This window comes from Grampus griseus (genome assembly GCF_964374135.1).
Source record: "Grampus griseus genome assembly, chromosome: 9".
Classification (NCBI taxonomy): Eukaryota; Metazoa; Chordata; class Mammalia; order Artiodactyla; family Delphinidae; genus Grampus; species Grampus griseus.
In genome coordinates, this window is record NC_139003.1 from 85264368 (window position 1) to 85284730 (window position 20363).

At 39.1% G+C, this 20363-nt stretch overlaps 1 protein-coding gene across 1 annotated transcript in view; it reads right to left on the reverse strand.

The window, feature by feature from the left end:
* The window catches only part of CCDC146 (coiled-coil domain containing 146), a gene marked incomplete at both ends in the record, with an annotated part of 109301 nt that overhangs the window by 23240 nt on the left and 65698 nt on the right, over positions 1 to 20363 (reverse strand). The window contains 5 exons of the mRNA XM_082661540.1: positions 8142 to 8328; positions 8975 to 9202; positions 10133 to 10206; positions 12322 to 12495; positions 14352 to 14409. Coding sequence (XP_082517666.1) covers positions 8142 to 8328; positions 8975 to 9202; positions 10133 to 10206; positions 12322 to 12495; positions 14352 to 14409 — 721 coding nt within the window. The remainder of the gene's footprint in view (positions 1 to 8141; positions 8329 to 8974; positions 9203 to 10132; positions 10207 to 12321; positions 12496 to 14351; positions 14410 to 20363) is intronic.

The following is a 20363-nucleotide window of genomic DNA, read 5'->3' on the forward strand; positions in this document are numbered from 1 at the left end:
AGAGAGAGATGCAGAATCACTTCTAAATCAGAGGAGAGAAAAATGAAACTTCTAGAAAACTACAAATAAAGGAAAAGTGCTGTTGGGAAAGGCAGTCTCGTGCATGCAGTCTTTCCACCCCCACTTGGCCACATAAGAGTGGCCTTTGGGCCTAGAACACTTCTTTACAAAGCGATAGAGAGTCCACACAGCCTGTGCTGGGTTTATCACCTTGTGTGGGAGTATCTTTCCCTGTTTCAGGCACATTGAGAACTCCTTTGTTCTGCTTAAGCCTGTATGTCAGTGGCCCTCAGGCACACCCCCAGTTTTCAGTTTTTCAGACTCCACAAGGTGGGGGGTGGTGGTCAATGTTCCTTTCGCTGTGGTAAGACAGTTGTGAACATAGGCCAATCGCCCTGAGCTAGCTGTCAGGAGAGACTGCTGGCCACGGGGGACCAATGTCCACTATTGAAGCTGATCTTCCTCTGTCTCTTCTTTATGTAGGTAAAGTGTTGTTCCGTCCAGTGCTTGACTATTGTGTTTTCCTTGGTGACTCCAATACCAAGATGCAACGGGCCTCCTCCCCAGGACTGGTAAGTGGTGCATGGCGTTCTGCTCCCTTGGGATTGATGACCTGCATGGTATACTGCTTGACATGTACGTACAGAAAGTGACATATTTACTTGGTTATAGGATTTTGTTGTTGTCATCACAATCTTGGGCATGGTTTTGTGTTTAGAAAGAGAATAACCTTGCAGAGTCATACTATTCCAACCCTTAAAACATGACGGTGAATGTCAGAGCAAAACCTCTAGTCACTGAGGGGACTGTATTAAAGTGTAGATATGGGGTTTTATTTCTCTTCAGGGCCAAATGGAAGTCAACAGGAGCCATGATTAAATGCAGAGGTGTACTGTAATGTATAGTATGATTTCCTGAGAGTGTGATGTCTTCGATTAAGGAATCCTCCATATTCCAATTTGTCATTGTTTTGCCTAACCCCAGCAAAGTCTCTCTCCCTATGGCAGGCCCATATTCTCTTTTTTTTTTTTTAAAGCCCAATAAAAATCATATATATTTCTTGGTACTGCAGGACCAACTGTACCTCAACATACAGAAACAAACAGAGCCCACTCTACGTTAGTAATTAGATGGTAGAGCACTTAAGGCTTCTCTTGATTAAAAGCCAAGAATCTTATTTGCATTTCTTTGAAGGAAAAAACCATAATAAGGACAAACTATTGGCAAAGTGATGGACCAAACAGAGAGGAAATTATAATTACAGACTTCAGAGTTCGGTTTAGGATGTATATGTGTGTTGCTTTTATTTTATTTTATTTTTTTTACACTTTTCACACATCTCATTTATTTATCTATTTTGGATATATTTCATTTTTTTATTGAAGTATAGTTGATTTACAATGTTGTGTTAATTTCTGCTGTACAGTAAAGTGGTTCAGTTATACATATATATACATTCTTTTTTTGAATATTCTTTTCCACTATGGTTTATCACAGGATATTGAATATAGTTCTCTGTAATATACAGTAGGACCTTGTTGTTTATCCATTCTATATATAATAGTTTGCATCTGCTAATCCCAAATTCCCAATTCCTCCCCGACTGTGCCACCAGGGAAGCCCCCATCTGTATGTATTCTTAACAGAAATGTCTATTTAGTTCTTCTGCCTATTTTTGGATTGGGTTGTTTGTTTTTGTTGTTGAGTTGTATGAGCTGTTTGTATATTTTGGAAATTAATCCCTTGTTGGTCACATCATTTGCAAATATTTTCTCCCCTTTCATAGGTTGTCTTTTCGTTTTGTTTATGGTTTCCTTTGCTGTGCAAAACCTTGGAAGTTAGATTAGGTCCCATATTTTTTTATCTTTGCTTTTATTTCTATTGCTTTGGTAGACTGTGTATGTTACCTCTTAAGTGAGAGTTTGAGGAGTAGGGATTATTTATCCATTTGGTGTGGGATATATAGGCCCCTGTTGTGTTCCCTGAACAGTTAGAGTTACCCCAAGTAGTTCAGACTCTTAAACATATGCACTCACCCTTGGTTCTTTATACTCCGTGAAAAATTGCCTCTTCTAGTCATTGGTCATTCTTTTCTCTTCCATCTGATTTTTCTTTTATCAGTTTTACCTGAATACACTTTCCAGTCTACATTCATTGACCAAAAAAATAATCTTGCAATGAACATTTTTTTTAGTCATTTAAACCATTATCTTCAACTCTCTTTTTCTTTTTTGAAGTAGGCACTAGGCCATTATTTAGTTTTATTTTATGAACACTCAAACTTTCCAAAATGTTGTACAAATCAGTTGCCTTGAGAGGAATGCCAGAACCCCAGCTATTCTGAGCTGAGAAGCCAGCACAAGGAGAGAGACCCTAGAGCATTCATCAAAGCAAAGTAAGTGACCAGAGCAAGTGAGGCTGGATTATTTCTTCCAAAATGACTTTGCTTTTCAGTTTGGTGTTTCAGTTTGGTGTTCCTGGGAGCAGCAGAGTCCTGGGCTCAGGATATGGTCGGTCATTTCTACTTTGCATTAAATGCTTACTCCTGTGTGCTTTGTGTTGGGAGCAAATTAGCAAGATTCTCCTCTCAATCCAGAATTGAGTTTAGACACTGAGCACTACTGCCTACTCCCCACAACCTCACGTTTCTTATCGTGGAGGTGGTCCTTTTACCAATGGAGGGAGGCCTCTGGCCAGTGAGGTATCCTCTACTATGCTTGGAACTTACTGGGCAATGAGCACCACTGAGGTGAGCCTTTGAGTGAAGGCAGAAAACAGGGTTCAGAAGGTCTCCTTGTTTCTAATTATAGCTTCTCAAATAGGCTGCATTTATTTCCACATCCCCAGTGGCTGTGTGTCACATGTAGTTAGCACTACTGTTGTTACTAAGAGGTAACATGTCCACTTGCTGTCTGCCTGGGAAGGTTTTAAAGGTTGTATATTCATTATCAAATTTTTTTTCAGTTTTAATATTTTTTAAATTGAAGTATAGTTGATATACAATGTGTTAATTTCTGCTGTACGGCATAGTGATTCAGTTATACATATATATACACATTCCTTTTTAATATTCTTTTCCATTAAGGTTTATCATAGGATATTGAATATAGTTCTCTGTGCTATACAGTAGGACATTGTTGTTTCTAATTTTTTTATTAAAAAAAATTAGCTATAGTTGATTTACAATATCGTGTTAGTTTCAGGTGTACAGGTTCAGATTCTTTTCCATAATAGGTTATTACAAGATATTGAATATAGCTACCTGTGCTATACAGTAAATCCTTGTTGTTTACCTATTTTATATATGTGGGTATTTATCTGTTAATCCCATACTCCTAATTTATCCCTCCCCCTCCCCTTTCCACTTTGGTAACCATAATTTTTTTCCTATATCTGTGAGTCTATTTCTCTTTTGTAAATAAGTTCATTTGTATCATTTTTTTAGATTCCACATATAAGTGATATCATATGATATTTGTCTTTCTGTGTCTGATTTACTTCACTTAGTATGATAATCTCTAGGTCTATCCATGTTGCTGCAAATGGCATGATTTCATTTTTTTATGGCTAATATTCTGTGTGTGTATGTATGTGTGTGTATGTGCATATATATATATATATATATATAACATCTTCTTTATCCATTCATCTGTTGATGGGACACTTAGGTTGCTTCCATGTCTTGGCTATTGCAAAAGTGCTGCTATGAACATTGGGGTGGATATATCTTTTCAAATTAGAGTTTTCATCTTTTCTGGATATATGCCCAGGAGTGGGATTGCTGGATCATATGGTAGCTCTATTTTTAGTCTTTTAAGGAACCTCCACACTGTTGTCCATAATGCTTGTACCAATTTACATTCCCACCAACAGTGTAGGAGGGTTCCCTTTTCTCCACACCTTCTCCAGCATTTATTATTTGTAGACTTTTTGATGATAGCCACTCTGACTGGTGTGATACTTCATTATAGTTCTGATTTGCATTTCTCTAATAATTAGCAATGTTGAGCATCTTTTCATGTGCCTGAGGGCCACCTGTATGTCTTCTTTAGAGAAATGTCTGTTTAGGTCTCTGCCCATTTTTAATTGGGTTGTTTGTTTTCTTTTTTTTTTTATATTGAGCTGTATGAGCTGCTTGTATATTTTGGAAATTAATCTCTATCGGTTGCATTATTTGCAAATCTTTTCTCCCAGTCCATTGGTTGTCTTTTCGTTTTGTTTATGCTTTCCTTTGCTTTGCAAAAGCTTATATGGTTGATTAGATTCCCTTTGTTTATTTATGCTTTTATTTCTATTGCCTTGCAAGACTGACCCAAGAGAATTTATGTTAGAGAATGTTTTGCCTATGTTTTCTTCTTTTTTTTGTAATTTATGTATTTATTTTTGGCTGCATTGGGTCTTCGTTGCTGCATGTGGGCTTTCTCTAGTTGTGGTGAGCGGGGGCTCCTCTGTGTTGCAGTGCGCGGGCTTCTCATTGTGGTGGCTTCTCTTGTTGCGGAGCACAGGCTCTAGGCACGTGGGCTCAGCAGTTGTGGCTTGCTGGCTCTGGAGCGCAGGCTCAGTAGTTGTGGCGCACAGGCTCAGTTGCTCCGTGGCATGTGGGATCTTCCCGGACCAGGACTCGAACCCGTGTCCCCTGCATTGGCAGGTGGATTCTTAACCACTGCTCTACCAGGGAAGCCCCTGCCTATGTTTTCTTCTAGAATTTTTATGGTTTCATGTCTTATATTTAAGTCTTTAAGTCATTTTGAGTTTATTTTTGTATATGGTATTAGGCAGTGTTCTAATATCATTGATTTACATGAGGCTGTCCAGCTTTGCCAACACCACTTGCTGAAGAGACTGTTTTTTCTCCATTGTATATTATTGCCTCCTTTGCTGAAGATTAACTGACTGAAGATGTGTGGGTTTATTTCTGGGCTCTCTATTCTGTTCCATTGATCTATATGGCTGTTTTTGTGCCAGTGCCATGTTGTTTTGATTACCATAGCTTTGTAGTATTGTCTAAAGTCTGGGAGGGTTATGCCTCCAGCTTTGTTATTTCTTGGGAGGTCCATCTTCTACCTGCCCATGCCTAGACTTGGCAAATGCTTCAGGGAGGAAAAAGCCTACCTGTCTCTGTTCACCTATGAAGTGTATATGCTGTTTTAGAATTTACTTCCCACAACTCTCATATGTCTTTTTAAAATATCTGATTTTTAGTTTATCCATTTTTTCTGGCTACTATGACAGGAACCATGGTCTACTGCAATATTTCATATCTTAACTGGAAGTATAAATGGCAGAATTACATTTTATATTATGTTTATGTACCCCTTCTATTTTATTTAATTGAGATTTTCTGGTAGAGACCAACTTAATTTTGTTTAGGGTGTGTCATATTTTAGAACCAATATTGTGACTTTTGTCAGTGTATAACTGCTTTTGAGATCACTAATAGGTATTTCTCTAAGGGACAAATTATCTTACTGCTTCTATTTATCTTTTACTTTTAAGGGTAATGTTTTGTTGAGTCAGCATTAGCAAATATTTAACAGAGTGACTTTATTTACTACTGGAATCACCACAATAGATTACTAAAGGCAATGATAATTTTTTTCCTATTATTGTTTAAAGAAATCTTACTTATGGTTATTTGGTCAATAAACAGGGATTGTATTATCAATAAAAACAACATTTGCTGCTCCTAAGAGCTTCCTACTCATCACATCTAGGATTCCACTAGGTCTTAGAAGAAATGTTTTAGCTGCTAATCACTGTAAATCTCACCGTGATTGAGGTGGAGTACCAGAAGGTCTGTGTTTACCCAAAGTTCCAACTTAACATCCTAATGTGAAAGGCTTTGGGCTAAAATAGAATAGCTTGTAGTTAGCCAATACTTCAAGTAAGAATAACTTGAAAAGTTGGATTTAAAAAATATATGTGAACGTATGAGAGTTGCAAAGGTAAATAGAGTTAAAGTCTTCAAAGGTTCTAGCATTATCCAGGAAGTAGTAAAAGAATTTTTACTGGACTCTAATTTAAGGATGAATGGTGACATCTTTAGGATAACCACTCGGGATGGAAAGAGAATGCAAAACTAATGCATATCAAAAATGGGGAAAATAGAACAATAGGAAATTGAACAATTCATCTTTTTGATTAACCCGAAAGAAGAAAAGATAGGAGAGAAAATGAGACATACAATAGATGGGACAAAGAAAAAGCAATAGTAATACGGTAGACATAAGCCCAAGTGTATCCATAATTACTTTAAATGTTTTTGGACTAAATACAAGAACTGAAAGGCATAAGTTTTCAGACTAGATATTAAAAAGTATATCCTGCATATGAAAGACACACCTAGATGAGGACAAAGAGAGAATGAAAGTAAATGGTTGGATAAGGAAATAATCATGCAAAATCTAACAACAATAAAAAAAAAACTAGTGTAATGGTTGATTGTACTAATATCAGACAATGTAAACTTTTATGGAAAAAAGCATTTCTATAGTTTAAAATATTTCATTGTCATAAAAGAATCAATCTACATGCAGGAATTTTAATAAAACTATTAAAAGTAGATGAGAAACATAAATACTGTTGTTTTATTTAATAATAACAAATAACTGTTCTATTTGTTTTGCAAAATTGTGAAAAGCACATTTTGCCCCATTGAGATAGGAAAAAAGGTCCATGAGTGCCATCTGACAGCAAGACCAAGACCTAGTTATTTAGAATACTCATAACTCTAACCAGTTATTTTCACACTTTGCTAAATCTTGGTCTTTCAATCAGGATAGGCTAGGTTATGCTAAAGAAACAAGCCCAACTATCATGGCTCAAAAGCCTGTGGCCAGTCAAGGTGATTCTCCATGACCACAGTTGGCTCAGCATTCCTGGATGCTTCCATTTGCAGCACTTCCATGTCATCTTGTACTTCCACAATGGCCACGGGATGGGGGAAAGAGCTAGAGGGTCTCACACTGCTCCAGGATGGAAGGAACGTGTGTCATTTCTGCCCACAATCCATTGGCCAGAACCAATCATATGACCCTGCTCAATGACAGAGGGTACAAGGAAGTATAAACCTTCCATATTCCCAGAAGGAGAAGAGCATTAGGCTTATAGGTTAGGATCAGAAGTGTCTACCATAGCTGGAAACTCCTGTTTACATGTCTGAGGTCATGAACCTCCATAAGGTCAGGGACCATGACAATCCTGAAGAAAACAGGTATGATTTCTGTACCCCCAGCTGCTTCATCTCAGAGACTGATCTCATTTTCACCAAAGGAAGCACTGACTAAGGCCTGGGCACAGGGATGCAGCCCTCTCAACAATCCACTGCCTTTTAGCACTGCTCGGTTGATTAGCACAGGGAGTGCCACGTGAGAGAGGAGGGAATCAGAGGCAACAGGACCAAAACCCCTCCATTTGGGAGTGCAGAGGTAGTAAGAAAGTAACAGCTATACTGAGCATTCTCCGGTTGTAGTACACCTCTGATACTGCACAAAATTATCCAGGTAGCCAGACATTGGGTTCTGATGGCCCTTGACTAATTGGAGGTACAGGCTGACTGTCCATCTATATTTACATGATCTGATCTTGTTTCTGACTATTGTAGTCTACAGTGACACCATTCTGGATCTGACTCTTTCAACTACTTCAAACATAGTGGTCCACTTGGTCCTACCCTGTAATGAACCCGTTAGCTCTTCCAGAGCCGGATGGCCAAACTGCCTCCCCTGGCCAGGCTGCTGCTTGATCCCAATAAGACATTTCTCTAATCTTGGGCTAACGAAAAGATTGAAACATACTATAAGACAGAGCCTCTATAACAGGTTTGATCCATTTTAAAGTTATCTTTTCTCTGTTCTTTTCCTTTCCCTCTTTCTTTATTGACAGCAAAAACAAATTCTTGAAATATTTTTGCTTAAAAAAGACAGTACTGAGGGAATTCCCTGGCGGTCCAGTGGTTAGGACTCTACGCTCTCACTGCCAAGGGCCTGAGTTCAGTCTCTGGCTGGGGAACTAAGATCCCACAAGACGCACCAGCGCGGCCCAAAGGAAAAAAAAAAAAAAAAAAAAAAACCAAACCAAAAAACAAAGAGAGACAAAGAGAGAATGAGCTTACAAACCCGATAGTGGTGTTTAGCACCCACCTCTAACAGAAGCCTTTGTTGCAGTGCTTGTGTTTGAGTGAGTGCATCCCAGGACACTTTCAAGAGTAGCTCCATTTTTTTTAAATTTCGAAAATCTCGCTCTTTCTCTCTCTGCTTACGGGAAAGTTCATCATGGTAGTTTTGCTTGTCAGTGAGACAGTTTCGTAAATTGAGATCCAAGATCCCTCTGTTCCGGGTAAAAAGAGAATATGAAAGTGATTTGTCATCAACTGCCCTTCGTGTTTTTCAAGACAGTGTGCTCAGCAGGTGCATAAGGAACTATTTTCATGCTAGAATCAAATTGTAAGTAATGCCCAAAGCAGTTCTGTTTGCGAGTTCTTGTCAGAGTCACAGCCACTAAAAAAACCCCAAATGGAAGAGCAAATTGGCAGAGGCAGAAGTTTCTAGTCTCCCTGAAATTTTGCTTAAAAATGGAAAATAACACTCTGCCAGAGACTCATACCACAAAATTGCTCCCATTAGGAAAAAATCATGATTACCTCAGAATACAATAATTTTCAGGGAAAAAAGTCCCTCCATTATAGCACACTCCAGTGATAGAATTTCCCTGAGGCATGTTTTAGAAACTGAAAAAAGTACGATAGATTGTGTCCTTAAGTTTTTGGGCACAGGAAATTGAGGGCAGTGAAGAATAAAGGATGGAGAAATACTTTGAAATGCTTTATTTAATAATATATTTTTATTAATGGTAAAAATGTAAACTTCTATAAGAATGTTTATTGAATCAATGTAAATGTTTGAGATTATGTTTTGAATCCTCAAATACAAATTGAAGAAAATTTAGATGACAGAAACACATTAATATAACTAACCTTTCAGTTAGTGAAGTTGCTTCATTCTCTCTGGTTAATTCCAGTAGCTTGACCAACTGGTTATACTCTTGTTCTTTAATTTCAAGCAAGGCTCGTTTGCCTTCAACTTCCTTTATTGTGTCCTCCTTTTCTTCCATTACAGCGTTAATTTTGGTTTCAACTTTCTTTAGGGAGTCATTTAGCTCTTTGAGTTCATATTCCACGACCAGTTTTTTCTTTTCCATTTCTCTGTGAGGGATACATACATACACATATACATTTGTGCCCAACACACACATGAGTTTGCCTTATTTTGAGCCCAGGCTGTCTACCTATTTTTACTTTCTGACCAGGCAACAGAAGGGCTAGTCACAAATTCAGTGATCTCAGAAGTGGGGTGAAGACCACAGATGAGTGGGACTGAGGGGATATCTCCATTGAGTGCCACTGAGGGCAGGAATTTGTCCAGCCTCCCCACTTTCTCCCCAGATCCCCACTGCTACCGTCTCCTGGGATTCTGCCCTCATCCTGACCAGCCTCCCTGAATTGAGGTAAATTTCTCAACTTTGGTGCTAGTGGGCTTGGCTTTTAGAAACGTTACTAGTGTCTGCTGCTTTTTTTCTCTCTTCTTTTAAGATCAGTCACCAGAGCAATCATAGTACTTCTCCAGATTTTTGTATCTTCACTTATCTTTACCCTTTTCGGTTCCTCTAAACCTTGAGAATTCCTCAGTGACTTCTGCCTCCAAATCTGCTCTGAATGCTTGGGGGTCTTACACACGTGAATAGCTGGCAAGTGAAGAGTTACTGTCACTTGGGCTTTAGGCATCTGGCTGGCCAACATATATCTAGACCATGAAACTCTACACAGTTCCAATCATTTATTCCATACACAGATCTGTTAAAGTCAGTTGGTGTTCTCCATAGAGATATGATATAAAATTGGAAAGAGAATATTGTCCCAAAATCAAGACATAAATGCTAGGAATGACAGTAATGTGCTGCACTACATTCTCCTGAAGAACTTGATATATACAACCTAGACAGGGCCAAATGCAGATATTTCTAAAATTATAACAGTAATTCGATGTGTTCAGTGGTTAATATTCTTGTTTTAGCATGCACACATAACTTGGGGGAGCGTGGGCTGGGAGGGATAAAAAATAAAATTAAGCCATACACTTTTTTGCGTGTTGTTTTTTCTATCTCTTTTCCAATTTGTACAGGAATGGATTGATGGTGGACCTCTTCAGCCTAGTAAAGAAATGCAACCATGTTAAATTATGTAGTCTTGGACCAGAAGCAGTCAAGCAAATTAAACAGGAAAGAGAAAAGAACTACGAGGTGTAGAATTCTTACTGTCTGTCCTGTACTATGCAGTGTGCTTTAATTATTCCATTTAATATTCATAATGACCTTACAAGATGGTAATGGTTGTTACCATTTTAAAGAGGAGCTAACTGAGTGTAACACATCCTCTGGGCGCTCTGCGTAGATTCCCTTTATGGAGGTACACCCATCCCTCAGAGGTTGCAGAAGCTGCTGACAGCTCATGCTTGTTCTCTCCACAGGATTGCCATGGCTGGCAGAGCTGCCTTGTCGGGGGATGGGGGGTGGAAGGTGGAAGAGAGCAGGCTGTGACCCATGTGGAGATATAGCAGCCCATCCCTCTGCCTCAGGGTGGAGCAACCACTGCGGTGCAATTCATGGCATCAGGTTGCCAGGAGGGTTCTCCTGAAACCGAATTTTGGCCCGCTTCGAACCCCACCTCTAGCCTGTTTCCCTCGCTACCCTATGGGATTCTCCTTAGAGCTCCTGCTCAGTGAATACTTGTCTTAATCTCTGCTTCTAGGGAACCCTGCCTAAGACCGAGGCTAAGTGAAGGTCCATAATTTTCCCAAACTCACACAGCTTGTAAATGGCAAGGCCAAGATCAGAAGCTCGTTTTGTCTCACGCCACTTTGCACCGTGCTCTGTGGATTCGCGGAGGATTCACTTTTAGCCTCAAGGATCTTATGTACGTGGCAGGGGTTGTGGAAGAGCCCCTTCCTGCCTGAGGATCACACTGGACTTTGGGGTCTGGCGTAACACAGATGTTTGGGGTTGAGGACATCCCTGCAGTGTGGTGCGTTTCTCCCTGGGATCTTGCTCAGTCTTGAGGCAGATCTAAATTTTGTGAGGCTGAAACTTGTACAATTTGGGGAGCTCTTTTTTTTTTTTTAAAGTATTATATATTTATTTATTTATAAAGTTATTTATTTATTTATGGCCGCTTGGGGTCTTCGTTGCTGCGCACAGGCTTGTCTAGTTGCGGCGAGCGGGGGCTACTCTTCATTGTGGTGCGCGGGCCTCTCATTGCGGTGGCTTGTCTTGTTGCAGAGCACGGGCTCTAGGCACGTGGGCTCAGTAGTTGTGGCTCGCGGTCTCTAGAGCGCAGGCTCAGTAGTTGTGGCACGCGGGCTTAGTAGTTGTGGCTCGCGGTCTCTAGAGCGCAGGCTCAGTAGTTGTGGCACGCGGGCTTAATTGCTCTGTGGCATGTGGGATCTTCCCGGACCAGGGCTCGAACACGTGTTCCCTGCCTTGGCAGGTGGATTCTTAACCACTGTGCCACCAGGGAAGTCCTGGGGAGCTCTTTTTAAGAAAAAGAATCAACAGTTATAAATGATACTTAGGTTCAGGACCTTGGTGGTGGTTTGTGCATGTGAAGCCTTAGTTTCGTTGGGTTCCTTGTAAATTCACCCGTGCTCAGTGCCTGTGTTCTGGGTGGCATCTGGGTACATCTTGGCCGACTGCTCTGACTCTTAAGGAAAAGGAGGTCAAAGTGAATCATAACTGTCCTCTAAGCCAAGGTGTCTCAGATGTAGTTTTAAGACGTAAGTCTAGGTTACTTCGATTGTTTCGAGACCTATTATACAAAGGTTTCAAAATAAAATGAAATTTAATTATCTCCTAAAACATAAATACAGGCCCTGCATCACTTTCACGGTGAGAGGGAAGTGAAGTGGAATCAAACAAAGAAGGATGCAGTAATAACAGTATACAAAAGAGGTTAGAACATTTGCTTGCTCTTGAAGGAAGTGACTGTGTTTGTGACACTCATTTCCAATATTGAAGAATGCTTGCTGAGGTTTAGAGAGGCCTTTTCCCCAGGTCAGGACTCCAATTTAGAGTGATGCTACCAAACACTCCAGAGTCTTTTGTGAATTCCCAGAGCCCAGGTTTAGTTTGATAGGATCAGTCACAATGCAGAACATTTCAGTGTGTGTGTTTTGGTCTTTGTCAAACATTTGCAGTCAATCTTCATACCCATGCCCCTTTATGTCCTTGCAGGCACAATGTTTAAATATTTATGAGCTGTGAGTAACATACCTTTAAGGTGACCTGAGATTCGAACAATTCTTCTAGTTCCTTCTGCTCCTTTAGTAATTGCTTTTGCTTGGATGTCAAATCTTCCCGTAAATTTTTAATTTCTAATTTCTTCTGTGTTACTTCCTTACGTAATTCTTCAGTGCTTTCTCTCAATATTCTCATCTTCTCCATTTCCTTTAAAAGTCATGAAAATTATCAGATTATACAGAGTCTGAGCAAACATTTGTCTTCTTAAAAATCAAATTAAAAATAATTTTACTCACCATCTTGATTATATTTGTTTTGAGATTCATGAATGATTTCTTGCGCAGTTAAATGCAACTTATTATTTCTGACCTCTTCAATAAAGGCATGGCAATTATACTGCGTGTGTTAAACATTTCACATTAGATTTGAACTCATTTTTAAATTAATGCTCTTTTTTATCTTCCTACATTTTAAGTGTTTCCTTTTTCTGAGTTCATATTTATTTCATACCAAAAAGCGTTAGTAAAAATTCCCAGCCTTTTTTCTAGTAGCTTTGTGATTTGGCAACACCAGATGCAAATAATCTTTGAATATCAGGTTTATGGTTTTCCTGAGTCACACATGAGAATTAAAGATTAGGAAGTTTATATTTGGAATATCGTATCCTTGGCACTCCTTAATCCCCTGCTCTCTTATTAATACTACTTCTCTAACTCAGGCACATTATCCCCAAATGCCCTCTGCCCCAGACTCCTAACAGGTCTTTGTTTCCCATGACTGATTTTCTGGGGAGTGTTTAACTTGTGAGAGAGAAGCCTTCTTATACTCAGAAGGTCCACACATTACTAATGACTTAGTGGAAGGATCCATTTAGCCTGCTCTGGCCTTTCTGCATATCACCCTCGTCCTCCTCCACTGTGGCTTCGAGGGTAAAATTGGTGATCCTATGGTCAGGAACTAAAATCCACAATGCTTTTTCCCACAGAATCTGTGTTGAAAATGATGGTTAGGAATACTTGTGTACTAGTATATAATATATACATAATTATATTAATATATAATATGATGTATCAATATATTCATACTCATATATATTATAGCATTTTACTCTATGCATATAGAGTAAAGGCATTTTACTCTATGCCTTGGAATTAGACCACCAACAACATACTTTTTAAATAGAACCATTTAGAAGGTGAAAGCAATGCAAAGTGTGATGATCTCTGTATTTACTTTCTATGATAGATTGCAAAAAAAGGGACATAAATTCCTCCTATTTTTGTTTGCATGCCTCTTTGCAATATGTCTTTGTCCTTATTCCCATTAAGAGGTAGGACCTATTTCTCTCCCCATTGATTCTAGATGTGACCATGCGACTTGCTTGGACCAATGTGATGTTACCAACAGTGATTTAAGCAGAGGCTTGAAAAGTGCGTGTGTTGGGGTTTGCCCTCTCTTGAGACTCTCTGTCTCTTTCCTGAGACTGGAAACCCTTCCACCGTCATGAGAGTAACCAGTGACATGTGACCTTAGACCAACTAGCGGCCCAACTGGCTGACGTATGAATGAAGCCATCCTAGGCCTTCCAGCCCCAAATGAGCCAGCTCAGACCAGAAGAATTCAGAACTGAGGAAAATAAGAAACGGCTGTTGTTTTAAACCACTATGTTTTGGGGCAGTTTGTTAGGCAGGAATGAATAAGTGATACACCTTTATAAAAAATTCTTGTAATAAGCTTGAGACAGTCAGGAAGCTATGAGAGTAATAGCTATAGCAAAAATAATGTTTTTAAGTGCCAACCATTTTTTCTTCTGAAAACAAAGCAGATATTGTCCAACTAAACATAACCTGAACTAGATGCCAAACAGCTAAATCCTGTAATAGGCACCACTTATGTTTACTGTAAAAGTTATGCAGATATTCCTTTCAGCACCATCCATTGTTAAGATTTCTGGGTCTTTCAAATGTTTCAGGGTATGGTTGTTGTGATAAACGTTAATATTTATCAAAAGGGATGTTTCAATCCAGCCGTATTTAACAAAGTCTAGATCATCTAAGACTTACTCCTGGCTTAGGTATCTTCTCGATTTCCTTTATTATGAGGCTTTTCTCTTCCATTAAGCTGCAAAACAAAAACAACTTTGACAAAGTACAAAAAAGTAAACTCTTTCCACAGTAATAACTTTCTATTTTCTCTTCTCAGAATGCACTCCCAGGTGTGTTTGCCAGACCTGGTGTCCATCCTTTGTGATGGCTTCACTGAGTCCCACAGGCCCATTTAGGTGCTCCCTCCCCAGTCCTGCCTCAACACTGTACACACACCCATCAAAGCAGTTCTCTCATCATATTGTACCTGCTTGGGAGCACGAACTGCCCCCCAGACTCAAGTTCCTTCAGGCGGACTCTGGACTTTTTCTTTTATTTGCAGTAAACTAGTACCCGCCTGGATTACTGCTACAGCCTCTACTGCTTTCATCAAATTATCAGATCCCACTAGCCAGTAGGTCTAAAGATGCATGCATACCAGGTTTATTTTTATGAAATTGTATTTGCAATAAAGTAAATTAACATTTGTGTAATAAGTATGCACCACGTGGAATTTAGTATAGGTTAGGTGTGTGGGCCACAGGCTGAAGTTGAAGTTTTTCAGAGTTTTGGACACTTACACCTTTCCTTTTAGAGCTTGCGTATAAATTGCTATTTTACTTCCAAGCTGTTGATCTTACACCTCAGCCGTGTTGCCACCAGGGGGTGGTAGTGTGCTGCCATCTCTGGATTGTAAAGACCACCTGAGCGTCCCTGAGTTTCAAAATGGTGATGTGAAACTCTCCCACAAAATAAGGCTTACAGTCTTTTCTTTAAATATAAAATGATATTTTCTTAAACAAACATAAAATGGATAATTCTTTAGGACATTTTAAATTACATTTCTATCATCCGTTTTCTCTCTCTCTCTCTCTTTTTTTTTAAATCTTTATTGGAGTGTAATTGCTTCACAATACTGTGTTAGTTTCTGTTGTACAACCAAGTGAATCAGCCATATGCATACATATATCCCCATATCCCCTCCCTCTTGAGCCTCCCTATCCCACCTCTCTATGTCATCGCAAAGCACGGAGCTGATCTCCCTGTGCTATGCAGCTGCTTCCCACTAGCTAACTATTTTACATTCTGTAGTGTATATATGTCAATGCTACTCTCACTTGGCCCCAGCTTCCCTCTCCCCTGCCCCGGGTCCTCAAGTCCATTCTCTATGTCTACATATTTATTCCTGCCCTGCCAGTAGGTTCATCAGTGCATCAGTGCCATTATTATTTATTTTTTTTAGATTCCATATATATGTGCTAGCATCTGGTATTTGTTTTTCTGTTTCTGACTTACTTCACTCTGTATGACAGACTCTAGGTCCATCCACCTCACTACAAATAACTCAATTTCGTTTCTTTTTATGGCTGAGTAATATTCCATTGTATATATGTGCCACATCTTCTTTATTGATTCATCTGTCGATGGACATTTAGGTTGGTTCCATGTCCTGGCTATTGTAAATAGTGCTGCAGTGAACATTGTGGTGGTACACGTCTCTCTTTGAATTATAGTTTTCTTAGGGTATATGCCCAGGAGTGTGATTGCGGGGTCATGTGCTAGTTCTATTTTTAGTTTTTTAAGGAAGCTCCATACTGTTCTGCATAGTGGCTGTATCAATTTACATTCCCACCAACAGAGCAGGAGGGTTCACTTTTCACCACACCCTTTCCAGCATTTATTGTTTCTAGATTTTTTGATAATGGCCATTGTGACCTGTGTGAGGTGATACCTCATTGTAGTTTTGAGTTGCATTTCTCTAATAATTAGTGATGTTGAGCATCTTTTCATGTGCCTCTTGGCCATCTGTATGTCTTCTTTGGTGAAATGTCTATTTAGATCTTCCACCCATTTTTTAATTGAATTGTTTGTTTCGTTGATATTGAGCTCCATGAGCTGTTTGTATATTTTGGAGATTAATCCTTTGTCTGTTGTTTCATTTGCAAATATTTTCTCCCATTCTGAGGGATGTCTTTTCATCTTGTTTATGGTTTCCTTTGCTGGGCAAACAAAGAGTGTTTTTCCTGTGTTTTCCTCTGAGAGTTTTATAGTGTCTGGTCTTACATTTAGGTCTTAATCCATTTGGAGTTTATTTTTGTGTATGGTGTTAGGTAGTGTTCTAATTTCATTCTTTTACATGTAGCTGTCCAGTTTTCCCAGCACCACTTATTGAAGAGGTTATCTTTTCTCCATTGTATGTTCTTGCCTCCTTTGTCGTAAATTAGGTGACCATATGTGTGTAGGTTTATCTCTGGGCTTTCTATCCTGTACTATTGATCTATATTTCTGTTTTTGTGTCAGGACCATACTGTCTTGATTACTATAGCTTTGTAGTATAGTTTGAAGTCAGAAAGCCTGATTCCTCCAGCTCCATTTTTCTTTCTCAAGATTGCTTTGGCCATTCAGGGTCTTTTGTGTTTCCATACAAATTGTAAATTTTTTTGTTCTAATTCTGTGAAGAATGCCCCTGGTAGTTTGATAGGGATTGCATTGGATCTGTAGATTGCTTTGGGTAGTATAGTCATTTTCACACTATTGATTCTTCCAATCCAAGAACGTAGTATATGTCTCCATCTCTATGTCATCTTTGATTCCTTTCATCAGTGTTTTATAGTTTTCTGAGCACAAGTCTTTCACCTCCTTAGGTAGGTTTATTCCTAGGTATTTTATTCTTTTTGTTGCCATAGTAAATGGGATTGTTTTCTTAATTTCTCTTTCTGATTTTTCATTGGTAGTGTATAGGGATGCCAGAGATTTCTGTGCATTAATTTTGTATCCTGCAACCTTACCAAATTCATTGATTAGTTCTAGTAGTTTTCTGGTGGCATCTTTAGGATTTTCTGTGTATAGTATCATGTCATCTGCAAACAGTGACAGTTTTACTTTTTCTTTTCCAACTTGTATTCCTTTTATTTCTTTTTCTTCTCTGATTGCCGTGGCTAGGACTTCCAAAAGTATGTTGAATAAGAGTGACGAGAGTGGACATCCTTGTCTTGTTCCTGATCTTAGTGGAAATGCTTTCAGTTTTTAACCATTGAGTATGATGTTCGCTGTGGGTTTGTCATATATAGCCTTTATTATGTTGAGGTAGGTTCCCTCTATGCCCCTCTTCTGGAGAGTTTTTATCATAAATCAGTGTTGAATTTTGTCAAAAGCTTTGTCTGCATCTATTGAGATGATCATATGGTTTTTATTCTTCAAGTTGTTAATATGGTGTATCACATTGATTGATTTGCGTATATTGAAGAATCCTTGCATCCCTGGGATAAATCCCACTTGATCATGATGTATGATCCTTTTAATATGTTTTTGGATTCTGTTTGCTAGTATTTTGTTCAGGATTTTTGCATCTGTGTTCATCAGTGATACTGGTCTATAGTTTTCTTTTTTTGTAATATCTTTTTCTGGTTTTGGTATCAGGGCGATGGTGGCTTCGTAAAATGAATTTGGGAGTGTTCATCCCTCTGCAGTTTTTTGGAAGAGTTTGAAAAGGATTGGTGTTAGCTCTTCTCTAAATGTTTGATAGAATTTGCCTGTGAAGCCATCTGATTTTTTTCTTTTTTGTTAAGAAACATTGACGTTTTTCCTTTAAAAGATGTATACTTTTATTTATAGAAATACATCATTCATAATCCCACACCTCTCATACCACAGTTGATCATTTTTATTTTCCTTGTATATTTTAATGAAATTATATTAAATATGTATATATTATTGAATCCATTTTTACCTAACGTGTAATTAAAATAGTTTCCCAAGTTCCAAAACGGACTTCATAATTAATAGTTTAATAGCTAGTTTCAAGGTTTTCTAGTGGGTGGATGTACCATAATAAAATAATCCTTAATATTGATACTATCTAATATATACTGAACCTACTATATGCCACGGTCTTCACAAACATCATTTCTAAACTGCAGATCCTTTCTCAGTGGCTATTGTTACCTTCAATGTACAAATGAAGAAACTGAGGAGTTAGGCACCTCTTCCAAATTCACCGGTCAAGGCTGAAGTGACTATCAAACCTAGCTCTATCTGACTCCAGGGTGCTTTTCAGTATCAAGCTCCCTCTGGAATACATTGCTATTGAAATATTCCACTATTTTTCAGAAGTTAGCTTGCTTTAGATTTTTTGCTTTTATAAATAATAATGTAAGAAACATCTTTATGCATTGTCTGTTTTCTCGTTTTGGGTTCTCATTTTTGCGTGGCATTGCTGGGATGAAAAAAACGTTATTGTACGTGTGCCTCTTGATATACATAAACCTGTAAACTTTCAAACTGACATTAAAATCTACATCTGACATTTTCAGCTTTTCTGACTAAGGCGTGGTTCAGTGTCAGAGCTCCTCGGGATTCATTACTTTTCTACAGCAAGAGTCCGAACTGAAACCATGTCATCAAAGGGTTTTGGTTTTAAGGACTTGTGGGTGAAGAGGGACTGCTGGAAGCCCTGTGTGCTGCCAAGCGCAGAGAGGCGTCATCCACATCAGGAGTAGAACCAGCCTGAATGGGTGGAAGTTATAAGAAGGGAGATTTCTGAACCAATACAAGCGAAAGCCATCTAAGAGTCAGGCTGCCCGAAGCTGGGCTGGGCTGGGCTGGGCTGGGCTGCTGTGGGAGGCTGTGAGCCCCCATCGCTGGAGGTGCTGGAGCACAGACTGAGTGGCCACTGAGAGAAGCCTCAGGGGATTCTTAGAGTAGTCAGTGCTGAGGACCGCTCTGTGGACCCACAGTTCTCAATCTCTGACACGACTCAGAATCACACAGGAAGTCTGTAAGCAATTCAAACCTTGCCTTGAGTGGGGAGGCCCGGACAGAAAGTGGAATCGTTAGTTGTAGGGTTGGGTCTGCCTTGTAAACGTGTATCTTGGGTGTTTCTCTCTCAGTTATGAGGACTATACGCTGCAAAACCTGTTCTAAGCTCGCTCTGTTCTTGGTTGGCACAGGGGGCGCAGGAAAGGTTTGGTTTTTTTGTTTTTAATGTTTAGAAGGTAAAATGTGCTCCAGCTGTGAGTTTTTCCTTACTACTAATCCTGATGCACTGTATGGCCCTCTGTCATATTCTAACTTTCTGGAATTCCAGAGACATCACTAAAATAATCCCTCTGTTCCTTTCTTACCGGATCTGTTTGTTTCTTGGTTCCAATTGTGCTGTTACTGTTGGACTAAGAATGGAAAATGACTGCTAAACCCCTGGGTGAGCACCAACAGGGAAGCAGCTGTGGCAGAGGAAATAGTTACCAAGGCCATGGTCACACTGTGATGGTCCTGCACACGTGCAGCACGCGTGTCCCCCTCTCCACGTCCACACCCATGACAGACAACACTGACCGACCACGGCCCTGTTTCCCCAGCTGATGGAGACTTGTCAGAATATATCAGATTTAGCATGAGAGACACAATTGATTTGCCGTCCAAATCTCAGGACTTAACTAGTAAGCAGAGAAGCCCCCCAAAACGTAACAAAGTGAAGGCAAGGAAAACCTTGAAAAGAATACTAAAAAGTCTTTTCGGGGAAAGTTTTTGGAAAGATAATGAATTCTACTTTGTTTCTAAAATAAGTTCTCAACAGTATTTATTTAATCACTTCATTACTTATTTGTAATGTATTTACTTAATTTATTTAAGTAAGTTACATATTCTTTCCTGAACTGCATATTTATCAAGAGATCATCTATGAATATTAATCCCAAACCAGGAACTGTTGTAACAGATTTAATTATTAACCAGTCGTGTAATTATGCTCGCCATTAGCATTTAATAGGAGTTTATATTATGTGAAAACATAAGAAAATCAAATTATAGAGGAATATCTTTCCTCTAGCATATGTGAACAGTATCTTGTTCTTAGTAGCTGCCAGTGAGTCAGAAGTTCCTAAAGATGCTGGGGTGGGGGAGTGCTAGTTATTCGGGCTTCTGTTATTCAGGCTCTGAATAAAATGAGATTTTGTTGTGCTGATTTGAAAAATATCATCTGAATATTTGGAT